This window comes from Cydia strobilella, chromosome 4 (genome assembly GCF_947568885.1).
Source record: "Cydia strobilella chromosome 4, ilCydStro3.1, whole genome shotgun sequence".
Lineage (NCBI taxonomy): Eukaryota > Metazoa > Arthropoda > Insecta > Lepidoptera > Tortricidae > Cydia > Cydia strobilella.
The window spans coordinates 5,835,605-5,861,157 of NC_086044.1; the positions used below are offsets into that span (position 1 = coordinate 5,835,605).

General features: G+C 38.8%; 2 protein-coding genes across 2 annotated transcripts in view; one reads left to right on the forward strand and one right to left on the reverse strand.

The window, feature by feature from the left end:
- Nucleotides 1–1,635: 1,635 nt before the first annotated feature.
- On the forward strand, nucleotides 1,636–12,388 carry LOC134740901 (uncharacterized). Its single transcript, XM_063673554.1, has 9 exons — nucleotides 1,636–1,657; nucleotides 2,426–2,884; nucleotides 3,678–3,865; nucleotides 4,345–4,486; nucleotides 4,809–4,960; nucleotides 6,023–6,080; nucleotides 10,338–10,733; nucleotides 10,937–11,124; nucleotides 12,209–12,388. Exons 2-9 carry the CDS (start codon nucleotides 2,440–2,442, stop codon nucleotides 12,386–12,388), a joined length of 1,749 nt encoding a protein of 582 aa, XP_063529624.1. The 5' UTR covers nucleotides 1,636–1,657; nucleotides 2,426–2,439.
- A 990-nt stretch (nucleotides 12,389–13,378) lies between these two features.
- LOC134741003 (protein Wnt-6) overlaps nucleotides 13,379–25,553 on the reverse strand; it is a 40,315-nt gene continuing 28,140 nt past the window's right edge. The window contains exons 3-6 of the mRNA XM_063673721.1: nucleotides 15,200–15,306; nucleotides 14,893–15,099; nucleotides 14,423–14,563; nucleotides 13,379–13,752 (exon numbers count right to left, since the gene is read on the reverse strand). Coding sequence (XP_063529791.1) covers nucleotides 13,432–13,752; nucleotides 14,423–14,563; nucleotides 14,893–15,099; nucleotides 15,200–15,306 — 776 coding nt within the window. The 3' untranslated portion in view covers nucleotides 13,379–13,431. The remainder of the gene's footprint in view (nucleotides 13,753–14,422; nucleotides 14,564–14,892; nucleotides 15,100–15,199; nucleotides 15,307–25,553) is intronic.

Here is a 25,553-nt window from a genome sequence, read left to right on the forward strand (position 1 = left end):
GTTGATAAGATCATATGTGTCTTTTGTCAGGGGGGTCACGGACAGGATCAGCCACATCTTGAAGCGTGCTTCTATAAAAACATATTTCAAGCCAATGAAGAAGATGTCACAATTCCTGAGGCCTGTAAAATGCAATACCCCTCTACAGACTGCAGGAGTGTACAGGCTGGACTGTGAGTGTGGCCTATCATATGTCGGGCAGACGAAACGGAGCATTTCCACTCGGGTGAAGGAACACATAGCTGATGTCAAGCACCGTCGACCTAGGTCTGCTGTCTGTGAGCATGTCATGGATAAAGCCAATCACTCAATCAAGTTTGATAAGCCTCTGGTTCTTGCCAAGGAGAAGCGTTACATACCCAGAATGCTGCGCGAGGCCATTGAGATTAAGAAATATTCAAACTTTAATAGGGAAGATGGCTTTTCTCTACCACCAGCTTGGGATCCTGTAGTCCACCTGATAAAGGAGCAAGCGAGACATAGACTGTGAGACCGTAGTGTTGGATGATGCTGGACATTCTGATGTTTTGAAAAGATGTGTCCCGCCGAGTTTGTTGCCGGTCCCATATTGGGATACCCTCCTACAATTTAGGAGGGAATTAAATCTTCTCGGGTCCGTGGTGTAGGGTTGGAGCCGGCATAGTTTATTTTTATCGCGTATATATATATATCTTTACTTGAAAAATAATTATAGTGTATAACTAGCCTTATGAACCGATTTTGCATGTACAACCAGCCTTAAAGTTTGTAGTCTATGATTGTTCATTATTTTAGTATGTGGGTATTTTTGCATTTTGTAATTTTTCCTCAGTCACCCGTTGACCACGAACGCTGTAAAGAGTTCGAAACGTCGGGATGTGTTATAAATTCAATATACGCGATATAATCCGTTTTCATAGTTTTATTTCATGAGTAACTATCGCGGTAACCGAAGACAATATTAAGATCTAGGTATTTAATGTATTACTACATAACCTCATAACATAGCTCTTTCAGCATTAGTAGGTAGTTAGTAGCATACTTTTTCTTTCAAACTAAAGTGCAGTATGGAGATATTATTCTCGTCATCGTATTCTATATATATATCGTCGTCGTATTCGTATCATCGAAATCGAAATGTTCTTAAAATAAACAATTTCTACGTATACTCACACAGCTGTTTTTACATTTCTAAGTTACGCAGCATAGTAATCCGGATTATCTTTAAAGAAAAGTGCAACCATTAATGCGTCTGTCTGGTAGGTTGCGCTGCTTGCGCTATCAGCTTTCACATATTTCGGCTCCATTTTGAGATTCTTATGAATATTTTGCTACTAGATATACGTATAAATCGGAATATATCAGAAAACTGTGGAACAATAACTAAAATTAACTAAATACAAATAAAACAGTTAAAACACTCAAGGCAATCAAGAATTTTTACCCGCGTGTGACGTCATCCGAGCGTTGACCAATCACAGAGCGTTCACGTCCCTGATGAAATTTCAAAAAATATTAAATTTTCTTTCGTTTATTTTCCAAAAAATAAACATAATTTACATTCAAATATAGTCAAATATACTTTATTAGTTTATTATCTTTCAGGATGACAGCAATTCGTTATATATTTTTAATGTTGTCAAATACCCTATTGACGATAAAAATCCAGATGAGGCAGGTAAAATGCATGACGACATTTAAGATCTAAGTAAATATATATGAACTAACAGATCGATAACAAATGTACAACAAATTTATCGAAATATTAGAGACACCCACAACTTAAAAAGCTTCGTGTTCCTGGCCATTAGCTTGGACACTAACACTTTGTGCAGAGCAGCAGCACAGCGTAGAGCACTCTGGATCCGGACTTGCATCTCGCCCTCTCTCTGGTTGGTATCCGTGACGATGCATCCAAGATACTTAAACCTCTTCACGCCTTTGTATGAGGTATCTCCCACTGTGAGGTCTTTCCTACGAATCCTCGTGTTTTTGTATCTCTTCATGTGAAGGTACTCAGTTTTGTCGTGATTCACTCGTAGGCCAACCTTCACAGCTTCCCCCTCTAAATTCTGGACAGCTCTGCGGACATCCTCTTCACTTTCCGTCCGTTCACGTTTTGTCCGTCGACTGGACAGAAACGGCTTTGGACAGAGTAGCATGGCGGTCTTTGGTGTCGGAGGTCAAGATCCACTTCGGGTCGTTGCGCCACAGCAGTAAGTAAGTAAGTACAACTTAAAAATAGAGATTAATAAAAAAATGCGTAGTTTCAGTCATATGACCTTCCGTCTTTCGGTATCTATCATAGAGCTATATTTCAACTATATTGGAGACCAAGAATTATTCTAGGTCATGCATGTAAGAATCGATCTGCCTTACTCGCAAAATTTTAAGTCTACTAACTTACAAACACCCTGAGTCAAATAAAACAAATATATGGTTCTAGTTGCTGATGAGACGATGAATGCAGATGAAAATGATCCTGTACAAGATGATGATCAAGACAAAAATGAACCAATAGATGATCGAAACGAAAATAATTCACAAGGTGATGTTCAAGACAGCAATGAACAAATGGACGGAGTTGATGCACAAGATGATGTCCCAGATGCTAATGAACCAATTGTTGAAGAAGAAAATGAAAATGAGGAACAGGATGACGCGCCCGTTGAAGATGAAGATGAATTAATTAATACAGGCGTACAAGATGACACTGTAAAACTTGGGAAAGAGGCTGATGACAAAACAAATGTAGACCAAAATAAATTTAATGAACCTAATACCAATCAGGAAGTAATTTCCACACTTGAGCTAAAACCCTTTTACTTAAGCCCGGCTGAAATTGAAAAGTTTAAAATATGGCCAAACGCTACCGTATCGTACTTCATAGACGAGTTTTCTTATGGTGAGAGTTACGTCTATTATAAATACATTTAGTTTGGCAAGCCATTTTCGTCAGTAAAAAAAGGCGGCAAGTTTAGAAAAAATACGCGTGAAGGGTTTTCCTCTCATAGAAAATTTGAATTTCGCGCTTCTTTCTACTGACAGTGGGTTTGCCAAAGTAGGTATTTTACTTGAGTATGTACGTATCCGGTTAAAATCTAAAGTCCGTTTAAGATCGAAGTGCGTAACGAGTAGTCCTCCAATTTCTCCATGTAACTCCTGGGATCGACTGTAAAGTGAAAGGAAGTATCATTTTAGATACATCGTGATCATAACATCGAATTTAATACAGTTCTTTAGTTGACTACCGTAGATTAGATTTTTAATAATATTTTATTATTTTGAATATAGGTTATTTTTTTATTTAACTTTTACGTAAATATTGTAATATTTTTCCTTAAGAGAAGAAAGAAAATAAAATTAAATAACTCTTTTTACCATTTATCATGACAAACGGTAACAAGACTTATAATTTAGGAGATTAGGAAACGGCGTGATTCGAAATACATGTGATAGGAACAATAGGAGACGGTGTGGTTCTAATAATCACATGTCTGTTTCATATCTTTGGCTGTGGTTGTTGTCCTAACTTAGGACTCCTGGGCACCCCAGAGGGTCTTCAAAAGCTCACGCCATGCCGATTTATTCCCAGTAACACTTTCCAAGCACACAGCTCATCGACGAACCCTCGACACCAGTTTATAGGTGTCCGAAGCCACGACTTCCGACAAGTTGATCAACCCTTTTGTTTCCAGACAAAGTTCTTCGAGACAAAATCCGCGGCTACCTGGATTACGCGGAACATAATACGATGGTCCATTTTCATGAGCTCGCTGGGCCGCCTACGGATGAAGACGAACGATGGGTCTTTTTCGTAAATCGAAGAGGCCTACTAGACTGCAAAGATTATTCCATTAAATCCTTCACAAATAAAGGTGTCCAGGTTTGTAGATGTATATTATACTGTCTTTGGCTGTTACTACACCAATTGATCGATAGTTTCTACCTAGACAAATCGATCGAGCGACGTTGACATGAAACAGTCGACGTCGATCGATGCCATCGATCGATTGGTGTGGTAACACCCTTTCACTAGACATTGTTAATATATTCACCTCACTGGCCCAGTGATTCAAAATGGATCTTGGCCATATTAAATATATTAATAACGGGTCACTCACGTATTTTATAACACGTCACGCTTCACGTTTCACATTTTTTAATATGTCTGTGTCTCACGGAAGTTTTGTTATTAAAATTGGATCTTGGGCTCCAAAACAAGATAACACCATACATTGTTAATAATCTCTATTAGCTTCATTAGATATACCTACACTTGTTTTTCCCTTAAACTTGGAACTTTATTGATTTTTATAAAAACTCAAGCAAAATAGTTACCTAATTAACCGAGATAATTGACAGAAAGTGACAGTTGGATACAATTGCCTCGAGCACGGTGGACCTATGGCGGCAATAGTTTTGGCGTTGTTGGGTGTGCCGCCTCAGCACAACTCACCTGATCGTGATAAGTTCATTACTGTTGCTACGGAACATATTCTGCCAGGTAAGCATAGAAAAATAAAATTTATTGTCAGAACTTCTCGGCGTGTTTCTACTGCTATTTATTCTTATAAACCTAAAAGCTATATGCATGCCAAGTTTCGTGCTTTCTTACGCATGGGACCATACCTCCATAGTCTCTATACTAAATCGAGCTAAGGAGCAACACTAAGTAAAATTATTTCCATCTTCGGCGTTAACACTTGAATCCCTCACTATTCTATTTTATTTCTTCGCTTTGTTCAGGATTCTATGTACGCTTTCGCCCTAAATATGTCATTTTTTTCCCTTGTGACACAATCTACTACATATTACTGTTTTTTCAGGAAAATTGGGTTTATTCAATCTGTTAAGAGATGACGAGTGGTTGTTCCATGATTTGCAATATGACTATGCCAGTGCAGGCCACTACCCATCACATAAATACACTGCAGATGGATCTAGCACTATATCTACTAAGCCTGGCAAAACCGACACAGTGAGTATATAAAGAAAATAGTGTTCTATACATACATAATATTAAACTTCTATAAATTTTCGTTTTGCCTCAAAATAATTGTTAGTTTTTAATGACAATTTATTTCCAAATCGATTTGGCACTGACTTTGACTGTAGCTACAAATTACATATTCGCTGCCAACGTTTTCGTAGCGCCACGCTCGTCGTAGCCAATCCCAGCATTTTTCCGCTTTGTAGAGGAAAGCGATTACGAACACAGAACCCGCCGAGCGGGATCCCGGCACTCAATGTCCTAAGCATGCCGCGAAGTCCGCGAGCCAGCAGCAGATTTTAATAACTGTGGAAATATAATTATCATATACAGCCTCGTGAAAGTCATCTACCACTCCGTTGGTAGATTGAGTAATGAGAGTCATGGAAACACGCAGTAAAAAAAACAATTTATTAATATAATTTTAGTAGATTCATAATTTATCAAATACAGCCACCAAAATAAAATGTAACTAAAAGGTACATTTAATTTTAATTAAAGAAAGAGGCAAAGTGGCCATCCAAAGAGGTAACGCTGCCAGTCTTCTGGGCACCATACCACATGATGGCGACCTGGGGAGCATTTTTTATTTATAAGTTTATTTTAAGTTTTATTAGTTTATGAAATAAAACTATGAAAACGGATTATATCGCGTATATTGAATTTATAATACATCCCGACGTTTCGAACTCTTTACAGCGTTCGTGGTCAACGGGTGTCACACGCGTTCGCGATATAATCCGTTTTCATAGTTTTATTTCATGAGTAACTATCGCGGTAACCGAAGACAATATTTTATTAGTTTAGTTTAGTTAAGTTTATTTTATTAAAAAAATCTAAATATCAACTGGTAGTAGTATTAAGGGTTTATATAGTAGTAGTTGCTTTAAAGAAAAGTTGAATCAGCGATAAAAGCTTGTGTTAAAAATGAAATTTTTGACAAAAAAATGTATTCTCCACCACATTCCTAAATTAAATATTATAACGGTCATGTTATTGTCAAACAGACTGTGCCTAACATCATTTGACGCGTGTGTTAACTTATTACAGCCTTATCAAGACTTTGGAAATATTTTAAATACTGAAGAAGCAAAAGATTACAGTCACGGTGATTTAAGTAAAACATATATGCTTTACGGTAACATTTTACACACACAATATAAGGGCATGAAACTTGATGACTGCAAAGCTTTTTTTCGACCGGGACCTGGTTTTGGAAATAGCAGATTGACAAAGCAGAAAGAATTACCTAAAATGCCAAAACCAAAACAGTACGTCGATGCGGTGAAAAAGTTATTCGGAAACGAGTTGTTCATGTTTGGTGAAACACTTAGTTCACTAGAAAGTAAATAAGTGGATTTGAAGATCTATTATAGTGTATTTAAAAAGAAACCAAAGTAATAAATTCGAAAAACTAACACCATTAAAATGTTATATCGTTTTAAGATTTTAAATATACCAAATTTTGAAGATAATAAAACTATGTATATATGTAATTGATATGTTGTTTGTGTGTTCGCATCCTAGTGTTTTACTAAAATAAATATGGAAACTTCAGAAATACCTAATGTAAAAGTTTATGCAATGCAAATCACTGGAATACTAGAAGCGAATCAATTTCATTTGATTGAATCACAATTTCAGATCACAACAGAATATTAAAATTTCTAATCGATCTTTTACTTTATTCTAATGAAAATTCTATAGAATAATAAAATATTCTATAGATCTCCATTATTAGGTTAGGTTAAGAACGTCAAATGCGGCCCTTAGGCTGGCCATAGACGCACGGAATGACATGTGCAAGAGAGACAGCGCTATGCATGAGTAGAGCAACGTCCCGTTCCCACCTGTCATTCCGTACGGAAAACGAATGAAAATTCCGTGCGCCTGTGGTTAGCCATACGGAATTTTCCGTACGGAATGACATGTGCAAGCCAGACAGCGCTATGCATGTGTAGAACGATGTCCCGTTCCCACCTGCCATTCCATACGGAAACCGAATGAAAATTCCGTGCGTCAGCGGTTAACCTTAGCTGTAAATTCAGATGTTCCAGAAGTCAAAATTTATGAGCACCTCGGCTGCTCCGATATACAGTTCTTATTCTTATTTTGTAAAAAAAACCGGCCAAGTGCGAGTCGGACTCGCGCACCGAGGGTTCCGCACTTTTTAGTATTTGTTGTTATAGCGGCAACAGAAATACATCATCTCTGTGAAAATTTCAACTGTCTAGCTATCACGGTTCATGAGATATAGCCTGGTGACAGACGGACAGACAGACAGACAGACAGCGAAGTCTTAGTAATAGGGTCCCGTTTTTACTCTTTCGGTACGGAACCCTAAAAGTGGCAATACTGTAGTGTCGTCCCTTTCAAATCAATCTAAGAAAACGGGACGTCACTACATTATTGCCAGTTTTTAATTTCTACAATTTCTTATCGAACTATATCTCTATCTACCGAAATTTCAACGATTTCTTCGACATTTCCACATTCCAAAGATTACAATATGGATTACATTTATTTTCAATCAATCTTTAGGTAGTATGGCTCCATCGATACTGTCGATGATTTCGCCAACGTCAAAGTGGGATCCACGTGGGATCGAATTAATATTTCAGCCAGTGTATGGTAAATAATAAAATAATGGGCCTCTAGGGCTCTAGCCAGACACGGTTAGAGGTAGAAATACCAAATGCTCTTAGAGCACGACGTTGTTCGGTAGTTATTATTTGTAGTTGACTCGTAAAACCGATAGCTGGATTTTACGAGAAGCACGTGGACTACCGGCCGTTGACTCCAAAATGGTGGTTAAACACGCTTTGAGATTAATTCTCCATTCACTGCACACTACTACATTAGATTACTGTATAATAAAGCTATCGATATTACACTTTAAACAATATTAATGAGCAAAAAACAAAGTAATTAATCACGAGGCTACTATCAAGATGGCGTTCGAACCGGAAGTCCTACATTTATTTTATTCCGTAGACTAAAATGACATTTCATGTGGTACTAAGAAATGTCATGTCATACACATGAAACGTCATTTTAGTCTACGGAATAAAAAAACAGACCTTTGCAATCTATGTTATACAATACAAGACTGCTTACCATAACCCCATAAACTTTTTATCCTACAACAATAAATAAGTAGACATTTTATAGTTATTGGTGACTTGGCAGTTAACGCGTTTGCCACTTTAATCCTGATGTTACGACACATACAAAAAGAGTATGCTACCACACGTCGTGTGCAATTCTTTTCAATTATGTTTTCTAATACTCCTCTTTATGAATGGTAAGTTACCAACGTACATTCAGCAACAGAAGTTGCTAAGCGGGCGAGGTGTTTAAAATGACATTCACACGCTCTTATTCTATAACAATTAAGTCGCGTGAAGATCATTTTGGACACCTCCCGCCCGCATTTTGAACCTCGCCCGCTTAGTAACATCTGCTGCTGACTGTACTTCTTACTTACTACGTATTCAAGTGGTTTTTGGAACTACGAAGACATCAATTATACAGGATGGCCAAAAATATGTGCATTTCCGTTGCCAGGGAGGTTTTGGGATTATACTGAGCAACTTTTACTATGGGACCAACCTCGAAATCGCGAAAAAAAAATTGCCCTCCCATAGAAAATTTACCAACCACAATGTATGAAACAGCTAATTTTTTTTCGCGATTTTGGGGTTGGTCCCATAGTAAAAGTTGCTCAGTATAATCCTAAAATCTCCCTGGCAACTGGCAACGGGAATGCACATATTTTTTGGCCACCCTGTATATCTTTGGATCCAAATCTCGCCTATAAGGCACATGTACTTACATAGTAGATAATGCTTAAAAATGTTATTTTGACGTAACGGTAATAAATAGCGCATTGTCTTTCTAACAAGCTGACAATGGAATATTTCATGAAAAATACACAATAAGAAAATAGTACATTTCGATGCTAGTGCGGAAAGTATGTCATTACTTCACGAGTACCGAGATATCTTGCCACGAGCCATATGCGAGAATCGAACGACGTTTTTTAATACAGTTGCGACAAAATAAGAAAAGCAACCAGTATTAAGGAATGGAATTAGAAACTTTTTATATTATTAATTCTGTGACATCACTGACATTGACATTATGAAGAGGTGTTTTTCTAGCTTTTATTCGACTAGAATAGATTTTGTTATTATTATTGAACCCACTTCAATGAAAGTTTTTTGTTTCAAATACATGTTCTATAAGACAGAAACAATTGTAAATATTAAAACATTGTACTATAATTACCTAAATATCGTTATTTACTACGATTATTTGTGTATCGTATATTTATAAAAACAATATCGAATGTTGCCTTTGGAAACTTAAAACATTCTTGCAGTAAGAAAATACGCCTCTTCTTTGACAGGCGTTCCGTTCCATTCAGACAACTTATTAAGAACGGTTTTTCAACATTAAAAAATAAACGTGTTATAATACTTATAATGACTTTTTCGTATTCTTACATTAACAGTAGGTTTTTATGTTGATTACGACGTTTAAAGGAAACTAATATAAACACTCATCAATAAGTAGTCATGAATTGGAACAAGTATAAATTTCAAAAAATTGGAAAAGTAAAAAGCACTAGTTCGCGAAAACCAACTTTCCGCACGCTAAACAGCCACGAAAAGTAGCACTTTTTGAGCAACTGTATTAAAAATATTTTTTACGTTCGTTTTATTAGGTCTGTCTTCGCTGGATATAAGTCCGGGCTCCTTAGAAGACAACAGAGGTAGATGAATACGTTTATATTTTGGTCACCTTTTTATAGAAGTTTTTGCAAAAATTCTTTAAAATAATCATACACCATTGCTTACAAGCAGCAATATAATTATATTTTTTAATGTTTGCAGAAATAGCTAGATATTCCAAATATTACGATGACCGTACATATTCATCAGGCGAAGATACATACAATGACGGTAATAGGAGGAGCATTCCACGAAATTGTCTACCATTGTTCCGTACGAACGCGAATTTTCTCAGGATTTGCAGGTATTCTGTGACAAATGGTCAAAAATATGCACAGAAAAATAATCATCTGCTTTAAACGTCAAAAAAAAAGTCGCAACACAAGGAATAAAATGCGTTTGTACGGGACAGCTCGTGGAATGCTCCAGGATCGCTTTTTCATCCGTAAATTTGAGACATAATCTAAGATCAGAGTCGGACTCGCGCACCGAGTAACTTTCCGTACACGCTTTTCTATGTAGGATGTATCTAAATTTCCGATCGTTATATTTCTCAAATTTGACTTAAGTATGTAAAGTTTTGTTAGACGCATTCTAGCACAATACTATTTTCAATCCTATTTTTATAGAGTATCCAATAAACGAAGTTGCAAGACCGCAATTACTATTGGGTAGGAACACGCGTCATAAGAAAAACGATAACGGGCCCATTATTGATCATGATACAGAAAAAAAAGGTGCAGAAGAAAAACTACATAATTCTGTATTTAACGAAAAACCAGATGAAACAGAAGATGTTGAAAAAGATGTTTCCCTACTAAATGATACCTACAGTGATAAAGAAAATGATAATCATACACCATCATCAAGTATTATTAAAAAAAATATTTTTCATGATCAATCTAAATATGATACAAAAAAACTGGCTGCGTTGCCCGGCTTCAAATTAAGCTTGTCTGATATTGTCAAATTTAATATATGGCCCGAAGCCCAAATACCATTTTTCATAGACGAGTTTTCATATGGTAAGTTTAGTTATCGTATAATTGTTAAAACGGACACATCTATTGATAAAAATACACACATTCGGTTGCTATTACTAAGTATACGTATATCAAAATTATGACTATATTGCATGTACTACGTATTAGTAGTAAAAAAAATTGACTCATGCAAATCCTTTTATCGTGGTTCGAGCTCCTTTTATGTAAAAATCAGATATTTTTAGACAAATTTCTTCGTGAAAAAATCCATGGCTACCTGGAAAACGCGCGAACTCTCACCGGTCTCAATTTCAAAGAACTCGCCAGTCCGCCTGATGATGAAAACGAAAGATGGGTCTTCTTTATCAATCGTAGAGGACAGCTGGACTGCAAGGATTATTCCACTAAATCTTTCACGAATTCTGGAGTGCAGGTTAGTTTTCTTCCGAACCATATCTAAAAATATACAAGTGGGGTTTTTATCACGTATACCTACATTCAATATGAACCATAAATTAAGGATCCCTGACCCTCACAAATATCTCATGTCAAGTCTATTTTATCGTTGGTGGCCAAGCGGTAAAACGCTTCACTTTCGCAGGTTCGCATACCAACTCGTACCAACGTGGTCACTTATTTACTTACAATTCCTACAAATATGATTTTATATTTACCAATCGCTTTTCGGTGAAGGAAAACATCGTGAGGTAACCGGACTGATCTCATAAGGATTAATAGTTTGCACTCTAGGTTGGAAGGTCATTTGGCGCTTTAAAGTGCGATCGGAAAACGCTAATACTGACGTTGGTAGTGCTATCTCCTGAAAGTAAATGTAACGTTACATATAGGTTTACTTTTGGTAGCAGCTTAATTTTAAGAGAATTACGGTCACATTCTTAGAACAAATTTAATTACTTTCTTATGAAAATATTTTAATTTGTAAAATATTTTCATAAGAAAGTAATTTAATTTGTTCTTGTTGTTTTAATTTGTAAAATATTTTCATAAGAAAGTAATTTAATTTGTTCTTAGAGTATTAATGGCAGCGCCATCTCTCTTCGCTAGCCCGAAATCATATGAGTTTGATTCGGTTAGGGGGTCGAACCATACTGTTCTATCAGGGATAGCCAAGGGGCGCCCCTAGCCTTCGGAGATTGTCATATACTTGGAAATTTCAACCCATATGCCACCGAGCCTGGGTAGCCGAGCGGTTCAGGCATCTGTCGCGTAAACGGAGGACGCTGGTTCGATTCCAGCCCCGGGCACTGGAGGCCTTGGTCATGTTTTCCTTTGTATATGACATTTATTTCGTTTACAGTCACATTATTGTGCCCCAACGGAATTAGTGCCATGCTGACACACATGGCTGACATGACATTTATCAAGGAAAATTATCACCCATTCCACGCTGCCGCAGCTCTGCACCAGCAACACTGCGGCAGTAATGCTGTTACAGACACCATCCAAATAGGAATTTAACACAACAAATGACACACAACCTAATATAAATTTGTCAGAAAGTAATTATAGGCTACGATTGCCTGCAAAACAAGGGGCCGATGGCAGCGATAGTTCTGGCGTTGGCAGGCGTACCCCCACAACACAATGCACCCAACCGGGACCAGTTCATCAACGTATCCATGGAGTCTATACTTCCTGGTAAGAATAACCGTCCCAATGTGCTTACAAATATCTGAACACGCCTCTATTGTCAAGGCGTTAGTGTGTGTATTCAGATATTTTTAAGCACCTTGGCAGCTCCGATAATGTATCTGATGGCGAATGTACTTGTGATCTTGTTATGATACAACCTTGAGACGGCTCGCAATGCATCTGTGTGCATCTCATGGACTCATGCACGCAAACGGGGACTAATCAGCGTCAGTAATTGTCAAGGTCGTGTCAAAACAAGATCAATACTTTAACAAATTGTTAAATCAGAATCAACCTTCGTAACACGTATGCCAAAAATACATTTTGCATAAAAAAAAAGAAAAACATTTATTCTACTTTTAACTGCAGGTTTTTATGATTTCAAACAATCATGAAGTTTTAATATTCGTATTGCATTTTAACTTACACTAGCTATTAAAAAATTATATGCACAGAATAGGCCTCAATTATTTGACCCTTGCTTTTTCTTTTCTTTTTAGTATTTATAGCCTGGAGTATGCAAATATACAACTTTTTTACCGTCCCAGCTCTCACTCAAAATGACAACTTTGTTACTTTCGCTGCACTATCGATACCTTGTAACCAAAGTAAAAAATATTTTATCAATTTTTTACGGATATGAAGTTAGAAATATGCAAAAAGTTGAATCGACCTCTCCCTCCTCCTAGTTTTCCTAATATGAAACTTTGGTCACAATCATCGATCATTGAAATGAGAGAACCGAAAAAAAAAACATTCTTGGTCAACGACAGTCAGTGATGGAGCCTAATTATGCTATACTAAGTTCGCTTGAATCTTATACCTTTAGGCCAGGAATTGGAAACTGACATTTCTGGAACAGGCGGATTGTACATTTGTTAAAGTTCATTGCATAAAAATTTACTTCTGCTGGAAAATAAATTTATGTGAAATCAAACGCAGGTGTACGTATATATAGGCATCGATTCGCTTATGCTAATAAATCGATGAATATAACAATAACAAGGAGTCCCTTTAAAAAAGTCCACAACAAGTTCGTCGATAAATTTAATATCAAAATTCATAATAATATGTATAATCTATCACATTAAAGGCATGTTTGTATGTCCCGATTAACAAAACAAGTTTCACATATAACTTCGCAGCACCATTTGAATTGACAGTTACAGTTTTCGGTTTCCTTGACCGTCGTTTGCACATATCCCCTCCTGCAGCAGAGCTGGTCGCAGCTATCAGTTCCTGCCGAACTGATGTTGCATTGACGCCCTTCAGTACCCAAGGACCCAGTTTTTATGTTTGGCGAACAGAAATCTGGGGATTCTTCTGAGTATATGATGTCTTTTTTGCCGGGCCTTTTTATGCCGGCGCTTTCAGGCATAAAACTGTCCCCGTCGTTGCTTGCGATTACCTGGTGATCAGAAGTTTATTGTTATTTATTAAGCTTCTACAGACGTTGTGACAAATGGCATATGATTTAAGATAGTTGCTGGCTAAGTAGGAGCAACGAATTCAACTGATCGACCAAATGCCGCAATGTATTGCAAATCGCATGCGATTATCGGTGACGTTTGGAGAGGCCCCTATGTAAGAATTAGTGATTTAATCCATCCGAATCGGTCACAAAGTTTCAAGCAAGGGTATAGTACACAAATTAAATTGAGATTATTTAAGATGGATGGAAAATATGCATAAAGTTTTATATAATAAGGAGTTAATAAATACAAACACGTGTTTTTAATGCTTACAATACATTAAAAAATGTTAATAATACTTAGACTAGTGCGGAATAACAATAGTTGGTACATATACGAAATAATCTTATTTTGTATATTGCTGTTCTCATCTTTAATCTGCCACACCTATAAGTATAAACAGGTAAAAGTACCTCAAGGTATGTTCTTTTATTATTAATTACCACAAGTTGCAAGAATAAAATGAGAATAACACATTTTAAAATGGGTCTAATATGACTGCTTCCGTTGAGAAATGGCAGCAGCCACTGAGTAGTATTCTCAGGAAACGGAGAAGGGAAGAGAGAAAAGTATTAACAAAAAAACCTATTGCAATAAATACATTACCTTCGCAGCTCCCTCGAACCTGTCTCTTAGCCTGTCGCCAATTTCTCTAAAAGTGGGCATTCTCCACCAGCAGGTCCTCAAGGTACACGATCCGGAGAGCCCGTGGCATTTACACTCCACTCTCAAATGGTTTTTAATTGCCTGAAAAACATCAAATGTTAATCAAATACTCATCTGCCCCTGTTTGTTTTTGAACATGATCAATATTTCTTTGAAACTTTAAGCCTTAATTAAAATATAAAGAGGAATCATAAACTTAGATTCCAGTAGTCGAACGAAGGCAGCCGGAATTGTCAGTGCGGGACAGGTGTAGTCAAAGCAGAATGCAGTATTCCATCGTAGTGTCGTCTCATTGGCGTAGATATCCGACAGCTGGAAATAACTTGACGTCCACACTAACCAGGACTGATGTCTCACAACTTTCTAATTGTCAAGTCAGGAAAAAGCCGTCGAATTAAACTCTTACTAACCAACCTCCCAGCATTATGGTTATGAAGCTTAATCAGCGTCTTTATGTCGCTTTTCTTCCTGTAACGGCTGTCCATGAACTCTCTGGACTTCTGCAGGCCAAAGCGTACGTTATCACTGCATCCCCCCCATTGCCACCGGTCCGTGGGAACGGGGGAAGGGGGGAGAGTGATCGAGGGCATGTGCCCGCGACGGGGTTTTGGCGCGCCCTGTGGAAAGAAGAAAGTTGTGTTACTCCTTAAACAATTTGGATTGATCAACTTCAGCTAGTAAGAACGGTTGATTGTTTATCCGGCGATGTTCACATACCTTTTCACAAGAGCACTCAAGAAGCGAGCCGGCCGTGCACGCCCTGGTGATAGCGTATGTGACTCCAGCCGCAGTGATGGCGTTCACAAACCCCGTCTCTCGAATGTCTGTGGACAAATAATATCTTTGTGAACCATCACTTAACTACTACGGCTTAAAACATTATGTATTATTATGTTTCTTTTTTTTATACCTATATATAAGGCGAAATCCTCTCAACCTCTTTAAGTTGAACAAAAACCTCTGAGTCGAGACTTTGGTAAGACGAAAACATGTTTTTTTAGCGTTTCTCTTTACTTTATTGTTATTCAGGATCTACTGTAGTTTATTTGATACGCGAATTAAATAAAATCCTTACTTATGAAGCTAAATGGACAATATAGACATACATTGTTTTAGTGCACCGGAGAAGACATGACGCAAAAAAGTTTGGTAGTCCCCGATTTAGTTGAACTGTAACCTTGGTCCTACGAATTTATAAAAGAGTTTAAGAATTGTAAACTTCGCATGAATTTTAACTTTCCACAAGTAAAAAAAAATTTAAGGTTTGGGTCATTTGCTGCTGACAAGTACATAATATATGGTGCTACTTTGCCGCACTAGTGCGATAATAAGCTCATTACGCAACTATGTCGCAAATTTAAAGGGCCATATCTACTGTAAAACGTATGTGTAAAAGGACGCCCGCCGTCAACATGGTGGACCCGTATGACCCAATTACTAAAGAAAAAAAATTTAACGGACCCGACAATCCTCGACAGAAGCTCGTGGCGCAAAATAGGTACTTAATTAGGAGAGTCGACCCCACCTAAAGTGAAATGGAGCAAGGAAGAAGAAGAAGTCACTGTAAAACGTTGTACGATACATGTGCGAATTTCCTATTTTTCGCACTTCATATACTATTACAGTAAGTTATCAACAATATTCGGAAAAACATTAAAAAAACACTAAACATCGCGTTAAAGATTCATGACCATTAAACAAGTATACACAAAAACATTAGACGACTATGCGAAGGCATGTTAATAACTCTTTGTGCATAAGTACTTGTGCTTTGCATATTACGCGTCTAAGGAATATACCTTTACCAACTTTTGACAGAGGTCATTAGTATCGCTGATTCGTCACGGCCCTTTATCCCTTGGTCATAGGAACACGGGCATTGGCACCGAATTACAAAGTGAAGCTGTTGACCTAAAAATCAATATTCACGCGGACGCTGTAATAAACTTCGATGAGCTTTACGAATCGATGGTCCCATCCATAAAACATTCGGAAGTGAAATATTGTTGTTTGGTTCTTCCAGCCAGCGGCGGGGATAATAACGGATGTATGAGAGTTCAAGAAGGGGTATATTTCTGGGAGAGATTGAACCACGGTTCGTTTGAGTTTTTATAACAACGGCGGCTTTGCCGGTTCTTGTCCTCCTTTTGGCATTATGATTTCCTTCTCTAGATAGATAATCACAGGCCATTATCTCACGTTGGATAGATAGGATAGGAGATCCTCCTTGGACAGAGGTTCCAAAATTATCTTCGCTACGATATTGGTGGGTCGAATCTCAGTTCGTCGTTACTTGATATTTACTATAGATAGGTATTGAATCCTTTTCCATAGTATTTTCTCAGGAACGTTCGTATTTATCATGCAACTTCAGTCGGTCTCAGTACTAAAAATTCTCGTGTCCGAGAAAATACGATTGAAAATGATTGTTCACCACACCTGTACCAACTTGTTGGTTATGGAAAATCGCCACAGGGACCGTGTCGGTTAAAAATCAGAAGGCAGTTGCGTTTAAACTTTTAGATAAGTATAAATACTTACGCGTAAACGCTAAAGCTTTGACTTTAGGTAGAAAACGAATTTTCCGTTAGCATACCTACAACTGTGCGATCGCTAAGTTGAGAATGAAGTTTGATGATCTTACCAGCCGTGTATCACTCAAGTTAACAGGCTAGCTATAACAATTAACGGCGGGTCAACCCAAGTTGGCTGAATATTCAGACGCGAATAATGTGGAATCCGTTGCACAATCCGCTGAATATGCGGCGGGCATCAACTGCAGTGTTTTTGTTTCGGTCGATGAATTAATTGATGCACTCGATAAGAAATATCAGATGTATTCCATGAAAGGCAAACTCATTTCGTGCTATAAAATCAATCTTATCAGTGCTCAGACTCGCTAGTCTTATCCTAGCTATGTCCACAAAATATATATAGATTCAAAATACGATGGAATGGAAGGCCTTTATGGCCTCTGGGGGGCGGTTAGGTTAATAGGATAAAATGAAATAGAAAAAAAAAACTTAAAAAAAACATCAAAAAATTGGCTACGTTCCCTAGTTATAGTCTGACAGGAAATTGTAGAATATTATTGAGAGAGCCACTTCCTACGTAACTGTCACATTTTTGACGTAATGGTAACAATTTGGTATGAAAATGTTTTGTTTCTTCTGTTTCTGCACCTTACTATTCTGAATATACGTATGACTATTACACGTAGATCTGCTTGCCAAAATAGCCTGATCATAAGTATCCCGGGCAAATTGGAACTGAGAGAGCGGGAAAGGTGTGCACAGAGTGCGAGGATGTGGGGGTAAACGAGGCTTGTCTACAATTTCTCGAAGCTCATGAGTAGAGTGTAGTTCTTTAGTTATTTTTTGCCTCAAGCCTTAACAGTCTACTTATACATTTAGTCTACTTAGCACAAGTAACAAGTGACCTTTTACTAGCTGCCGTATTTGTTTATTGCGTTGTCAGAAATAATAAATGCAAGAAAATTACACGTATCAGGGTAAGTGTTGTTAGGGTTCCGTACCCCAAAGGGTAAAAACGAGACCCTATTACTAAGACTCCGCTGACCATCCGTCTGTCTGTCCGTCTGTCACCAGACTGTATCTCATGAACCGTGCTAGCTAGATAATTAAAATTTTCACAGATGATGTATTTCTGTTGCCGCTATAACAACAAATACTAAAAGCTCCCATACAACAAACGTGATTTTTTACCGTTTTTGCGGAAGGGTACGGAACCCTTCGTGCGCGAGTCCGACTCGCACTTGGCCGGTTTTTTTTCATATTCTCAATTAGCTCTCAAAATAGATGGCCTCGCTATATATAAGTAAGTAAATGATAAGTCCGATTAGCTAGTTAAGCAAGATGAACTATTATGCAACCCTACGTCTCTTAAAAGGGAACTCGTGGCAAGAATTTTGTTTATCTACCTTACGTAAGTTCTGCTAAGATTCAATAACGTGGTTATATGACTAGAGTTTACTTTGAACTCTCGATAGCAGAAGAGCATTAATTAAGTAGAGATTAGATAAGTCGCTGCGTCCGATTTGACGGGCGATGAGGATCGGACGCGCCTATCGATTCCATGCTAATTGGGCCCGGGCCGAGACGACGCCGTATCGTCGGCGCATTCCGCGATCCGCGGCCAAACCGTCCCAAGATACAGCGAAATTTATTGCACCAACAATTTATATAATTGACGTGAGACAAAAAAGCGAGAGTACACACCCAGAGGTAATTACAGCAGTGACGCTGTCCTTGCGATCGTCATTTTTATGCCGGTTAAATTTCGCCGGACGTCGTCAAGGATGCGTCCTCTGGAATTATGAGAGGAATGTCAATTTCGAGATTTTTCGCTAGTCGTTTAGTCCGGGTAAAAAAGTCGCGGGAGGCGAGGGGGAGGCGAGTCGTTCCCATGGCAGATGCCGTGGACGCCGCGCTTTTTCTGAACAGAGCGCTGTCGATAGGCCAGCGTTGACACTCGGCCGTCATTATAAATCCGCGGCGGTGAGCTCAGAGCCGAGCATTCCTCGCGCTCCGCCCGCGTTATGCGCTGTAATTATCACAAAACGCAGCCCCGACTCGCAAATATGTCGTTGGCAACGAGGGACATGACATTCTCATCACCGAACGCTGCCTTTTTACAAACGTCCCCGGTTTGGAAGTATGCTGGCGGGGCCACTCCCACGACGTCGCGCCGGCTATTCGGGGGTGTGCTTTTTGCGGAGCTGCCACGAGCGCGGAATGTCGATATTCGTGTTCACTGAATAATTCAGCGAAATTGTCAATCGATCAATAAAACCGATGGAATTAAATTGATTCACACTTGAAAGTATGGCTTCTATAACGCGTCGATCGTCCGTTTTTGCAGCGTCAAAATACTTGGAAGTCGTTCCGCCATTCACAGTCCGTCAATCATGGAGCACGTGCTGGCGCGGACAGCTCATGAAAATACTACTTGCTCTTATCGGATTGGATAATTGGCGTCTTGGTACTAGAACCGTTTTATAACTAGTTCCACAATTCCACGCCAAAGCGGTTATGAGTTCGTTCTGGACTGGCTTTATGCTCCATTCGTCGGAACTTTTTGCCATACCGCCTATGCATCATTAGAGGTTGTCGTTTATGCCATTGTGATATGACATTGACATCTTTTTCTTGTTAAAAACCGGTTACGGTTGTACTACATGGTCAAATGTTAGCTACTTAGTTGCGTTGAATTACTTGTACATTTTCGCAACAAATTTCAAAATACATACACAATTATTATTAGGTACATGCTAGATATGATACTTAGTATTATCAAGAAGATGTACGTAGGTATAATAAAAATGTACGGAACGCAATTACTGATAAAGTCAAGGTCAGTTAAGAACGGCAACAAACCTTAGAAGTAGTTTAACAGCATAACGATTTAAGGAATTTTAATGCCTACTGAAGAAGAATGCCGACAACGCACTATGCGTGTACTGTTATACAAGTTGGCCTAGGTCAAGCCTTTTGGCGGTGAATTCGTTGTGTTCGATAGATATTTATACTTTTCCACGTAGCTTAAGTTCACAATATAATGCTAAGTTTTGCACTGACTTGACAGTGGCAAAGACAAGGTATAAGAGCGCGTAGTACAGGCCTGTAGTAAAAGTAGTCACACAAAATAAATCTTCATACCGTGCTCAGAAGAGCATATCAGGATCAGACCCCTGACCTTCTATCCTACTGCCAGTGCCATCGTGTAGATTTGTTTGAAAAAAAAAAAAAACTACGGAACTCGTCATTTAATATAGGCATTGCAAAATACCGTGAGAAATATTAAAATCAATATATTTTCGTGATGATTATACAAAATAGACAATGTCCATCTAAATATTATATTAATTTTATCTTTCAACAATCACCCAAACATTCGCCAACCAATCAACTCGCAGATAAAGCCGTTAGCAGCTATTCAACGCAACATTGCAATATTTGCAATACTCGCGTTTACATTAATCATGGCGTCGACAATATAAATTATATAATGTAATGTAAAGAGGTGAGAATGGCCGAGCACGTCAAATCACTCCGATAACCGGCCGAGATCATCTATACCAAGCCCATATGTGAAATTGCGAGGGATTTTGCAATTTTAATTTTATTTATAACGAGTTGCCTTAAAGCATAAGCGTGGCGATTCGAGGGGGAACTTTGCCTTTGAAGACGCCCTAATATGAACGGGTCGCATTAGTTGGCCATCAAATTCGCTACCAGGGTTAATAATTAATAAGACCTTAAAAAAGTTAAAATAAACGCATTATAACGTAACTCATAGAATCTTCGAGCTGACTTTTTGGAACGATATATAGGGTATAATTTTCAATCTCTTCTTAGGTACGTTAGTTGAGTGAGGTCACTGTCAGCGTCACTCGTGTCTAGGATATGATAAGACTGTGAGGTAAGTATGTCAATGTGTATTATTTTAGCAATATTTAACATAAGAACTTAGCCGCCGCCATACAGTTGAAGTTACGTTATTATTAAAGCGACTAGTAGTTTATCGTGTGTGTAATATTAAACTGCTCTATATTCCTTGTATTATATTTTCATATAATTGTATTGACTATTAATAATGAAAACTCATACCAGATAACAGTTTAATAATATGCTTGTGTAACGTTCAGGCCAAGTTTCATGTTATTTCAGCATGTCGTTATAAAACGAGGCTTAACTCTTCGATTGTATGTGTAATGGCCAACTCTCAACGCCCGCGCTTCACACTTGAACCGAACCGCAAATCGGCCGGACGTTCCCGCTAGAAACTGATAAACTGAAACTCGCTCCCGATACAGATCGGAGTCGCATTCGCTCGTCGAGTCGCCTTTAAATTAACTGTTCACGCACTCTCGTTCAGGAATTTTAGATCCGAGATGGATGCGACGCGATGCGATGTCACTGCCTGAATGCACAGGTGCGATTCGTGTTTAATTAGCTGGCCAGAATTGGTACAAATTACCTTGGCTTTTGATATGAATTATATATAATGACGGTGAATTATTAGAAACCAAAACAAATAGTTCAAAGTTTAGAAAAAAATATTTGGTTTGCATTTTTTTCCTTTTTTTTGCATTATTCTTATAGAGTGACAGTGATTAACTGGTAAAATACAGAAAACATAACTTACCTACGTCACCAACGGAATAAGAAACCTTAAATATGTAATTAGTTCGCTGAATAGTCTCAGATGAGAAGTATCGACAGCGTCAAATATACAGGTCAAATATCATATTTCTCAAAGCCTGGTTAAATTTAGGTAATGTAATAAGAAAGAGTCTCATTTTAAATATCTGAATCAGAAGCCAGAAAATATAAAGTGTACAAAGTATATCTTGCTGCTACATCACGTCACAATCAAGTTATTAAGCTTCAATCTAGGAAGACAGCAGCATTCCGCTCCACACATTTTCGCACGGACCAAAAAAGGCACGATCATAAAATGATTGTGTAATCCTTTCATTACGTAATTTCATTTCGCATAAACACGGCTTTCCATATCCCTACACAACATACTTATTATGATTTAATCTCAATCTTGAAAACGCAATTTAGCAGCGAGGCTCGCAATACAAATTCCTCCGCGTAGCGTATTCATCCCCATTTCTTACGAGCTTGAGTGAAACATGTGATATTGTTCCTGGCCGGTGTCGTGTGTCGTGCGAACCCGGCGTCATAAACATGTATGTCATATTCGCTTACCTACGTGCGAGGACCCCGCGAAGATCGTAAAACGATCGGACTTCCTATCAACCAGTGAGAGACAACAGCGGTTGGCCGTTCATAGAACCCGATTCCAACCAGCTTACCTATCTATAGTATCTATCTTAAGAAATGTAAATATTCATGGTCAATAAACTGGGATTGGGTTATATGAACAATAAGGGTTACATGTTAGAACGTGAAAAAAGAATTCAATAGATTTCCATCTGCTTGCGATTAAGAAGATGGAAAATAAAACAAACGATGACTTGTTTTAGCCCATCAGCATAACCATCAGCTTAATGCGCGGACAATACATCGAGTTGTCACGGCGACCGCTGCGGAATGCTTAAACAAACGCGAGCATTTTATCTCATGTGATTAATTCAATAATTTAGCGCAATAAATAGGGTCGCGAGGGGGTTGGACGGGCGCGCGAGGGGGTGGTTAACATCGCGGCTGTCGGGGTGACGGCGGAGTGCATGCGTGCAATTGCGTCAGTGTCAGCGTGTCAGCGCGGGACCATTGTGGCCTCTAGCCGATATATGAGCGTCGCGCGATCTCTGCGCCCGCTCCTGATTTATCGACGGCCTGCGCGGGCGCTGGGACGCGCTGTCGCCGCCGAATAAAGCGCATTCTCACGCTACTGAACGCACGCGAACGCTCCTACCCGTATTTAAATGGAACGCTCGTTTCTCATTCCTTTCCCCCAGATATTTTACGTCGGGTAATACGATACGACACTGTCCGGCTCTTTCTGCAGTTTTCGCAGTCTTTTTTTCCCTCAGTCCGCTATTGTTCACTTGTCAATTTCTTTAGCTAATGCGAGTAAACGTCTCATTATGCGGTGCGGTGCGGTGCGCGGGCGCACCGCGTGTTGTGACAGCAACCACCCACCGGAAGGGGCCGAGCGTCATTCAGCCGCGCACAAAACGCGAATGCTTTATTCAATGAACGTCTGATGGCTAATTTAAATGTATTGTGCACGTTTAATGGGAATAATTAGCTCGTAATGTGCGTTGAACGGGAACAAGGAGATGTCTCCGCGAGTACGTGCTGTGGACTTTTGATCCTCTAGTTAGCGCCTAATTAACGCGAGTGCATTCAGCGGCATAGAGCTTGCATCACCGGCATTACCGGAGGCAGATATGCCGCGACACGTCGCACACCGTTCGACTGGCCGTATAATAAGGACAGCTGACATTTCGCAATCCGTCAGCCTGTAGCCGTCATACCGCGCCGTAAACGCATTTCTCGCTGCATGTGGCGAGCCGACATCGACGCACACCTAAATACCGCGCCGATGAACGACTTCCCTTATTTTCTCTCATTAAAATTGAGAGAAAGAACAGTTAAAATCTTGCACGGTATTATAATTCCTTAAAAGTCACGTCTGAAAAAACGTTGCGGCGCTCTCAGCACCCATTTCAGCGGAGGGGTATTTTCTTTAATTTGGACGGTGACGAGTGAGATTTGCAGGGGTTTCGCGCGCGCCTGTCACTCGTGACAGACGGACGGCCTGTCCGCGGGAAAACCAAAAAAACTAAATGCGGAGTAGCCTGGCACTCGCCTCCGAGTGAAACGTGCTCACCTATCGCGCGCGTCCAGCGCTCGAGCGAGATAACCAAAACTGTGAAAGAACACTGGCTAAGAGATTTCTACTGTTAGCGACGGCGAGATATAACTTAAACCGACAATTTTGTGCTTGAGACGTCGATTACTCCTCTCGAGCCTTATGTTTGACTTTCAAATAACTCACTGGGCTATTGTTTATTCCACCATGATTCAACGAACTGACATTCGCTATATCGAGCACTTATAAATATGTAGTCGGCCTTTATTTGGCGTTTCGCAATCGTTTGTCAGACGCGTTTGAAGGGTCCAAACACATGAGTACGGGACAGGATCAGCCATTCTGATTCTTTACGATAATTACGATAAAGCGGTGTACTTATCCGCCGCAAAATAATAGATATCGAGAAAAATGACTATCATTAAGCGGATCGGGAGGGCCAATATGGGACATCGACCATAAGAGTGAGGAGATTAGATATAAGAAACGCGCCCGGATATTACACTATAATTAAGAACATTTACGTGTTGGGGCGCCAAATTTATCGCCGAGTTTTTTGTCGATATGAAGGCATCGCTGGGTATGAATGCGGGGGTCGCGGCATGTGAGGTCCCGGGCGGTAGTCGGGTTATCGCGTGGTAATCTTTATGGGCCGCGGACTGCTCGCCGACTGTCCGACCTTAATGGCTCGAGATCATACAGCCAGTATTTGGGAGCTCGTGTTTGTGGGTTTGTTTATAGCTTAATTAGGCTGTTTTGTTTAAATGGAAATTGGCCTCGGCGTCGGTTCTAGGAGATAAGGTGTCGAGGTATTTACGATTTGATACCGCTGCTGGCCCGATTGTCGACCTTTTACAGTTCTCGTTTTGTTTTGATTGAGTTTTATTGAATTTAATGTTAAGACGCGCTTTATAACTGGAGTCACGATAATTTGGAGATGTTTTATGGCCTTCATTTTTGTACGTTTCCAATTAAGCTTTGAGAATCATACTTTTAATTACTGCGTAGGTAGTGGTTTAAGTGCGCGTAATCATTCCTTTTGGGATAATCGTGTGATGTGTGTTTAAATGAGGTACTAAAGATTAAATTGTTCAGCTGTATTGTAATGGTAAATTTCATTCGATAACGTTATTTAAATAAGACTGAAATCCTTTTTTCATTGATAAAAATTTGACACCGAAAAAACGACCAAGGCAGAGGAATGCGGGGTCTTACTAATGAAAGGGACCAATTAAAGATGATTATTTTTTCTTACAGCTACAGGATGATGTTTGATGTTATGATTTTATCTAAAAAAATACAATTGAAAGATAATTACCTATATGTTCAAATGTGTTTTTGTGTCAAACATTAAATAAAAGCTAGTTACCTGCTTCTTTGTTGTTGTCAAAATATATTGAATCTTTGACTAAGACATTACATTTCCATTACCATGTTTTAAGTTTCAACCTATGGATCTTCAATTAAAAATAACAACTTTTGACATATTTTATAAAATATTTGATTAATTACCTTGATTCCTTCAGATAATTATTAAATTCCGAAACGACATGACACGAAACGTACATTCACAAACAAACAATGAGGTTATTTACATAAATGTTAAGTGCTTAATGTGTTTACTATATAATCTTAAAATATGAATGATATACTCAAAGAAATAAGGCTAAATATAATTCATTAACATACACATTCTACTCTCAGTGAAGTAGTAACACCCCGTATACATTATTTTTTCTTGTCACCGTGTGATAAAAAA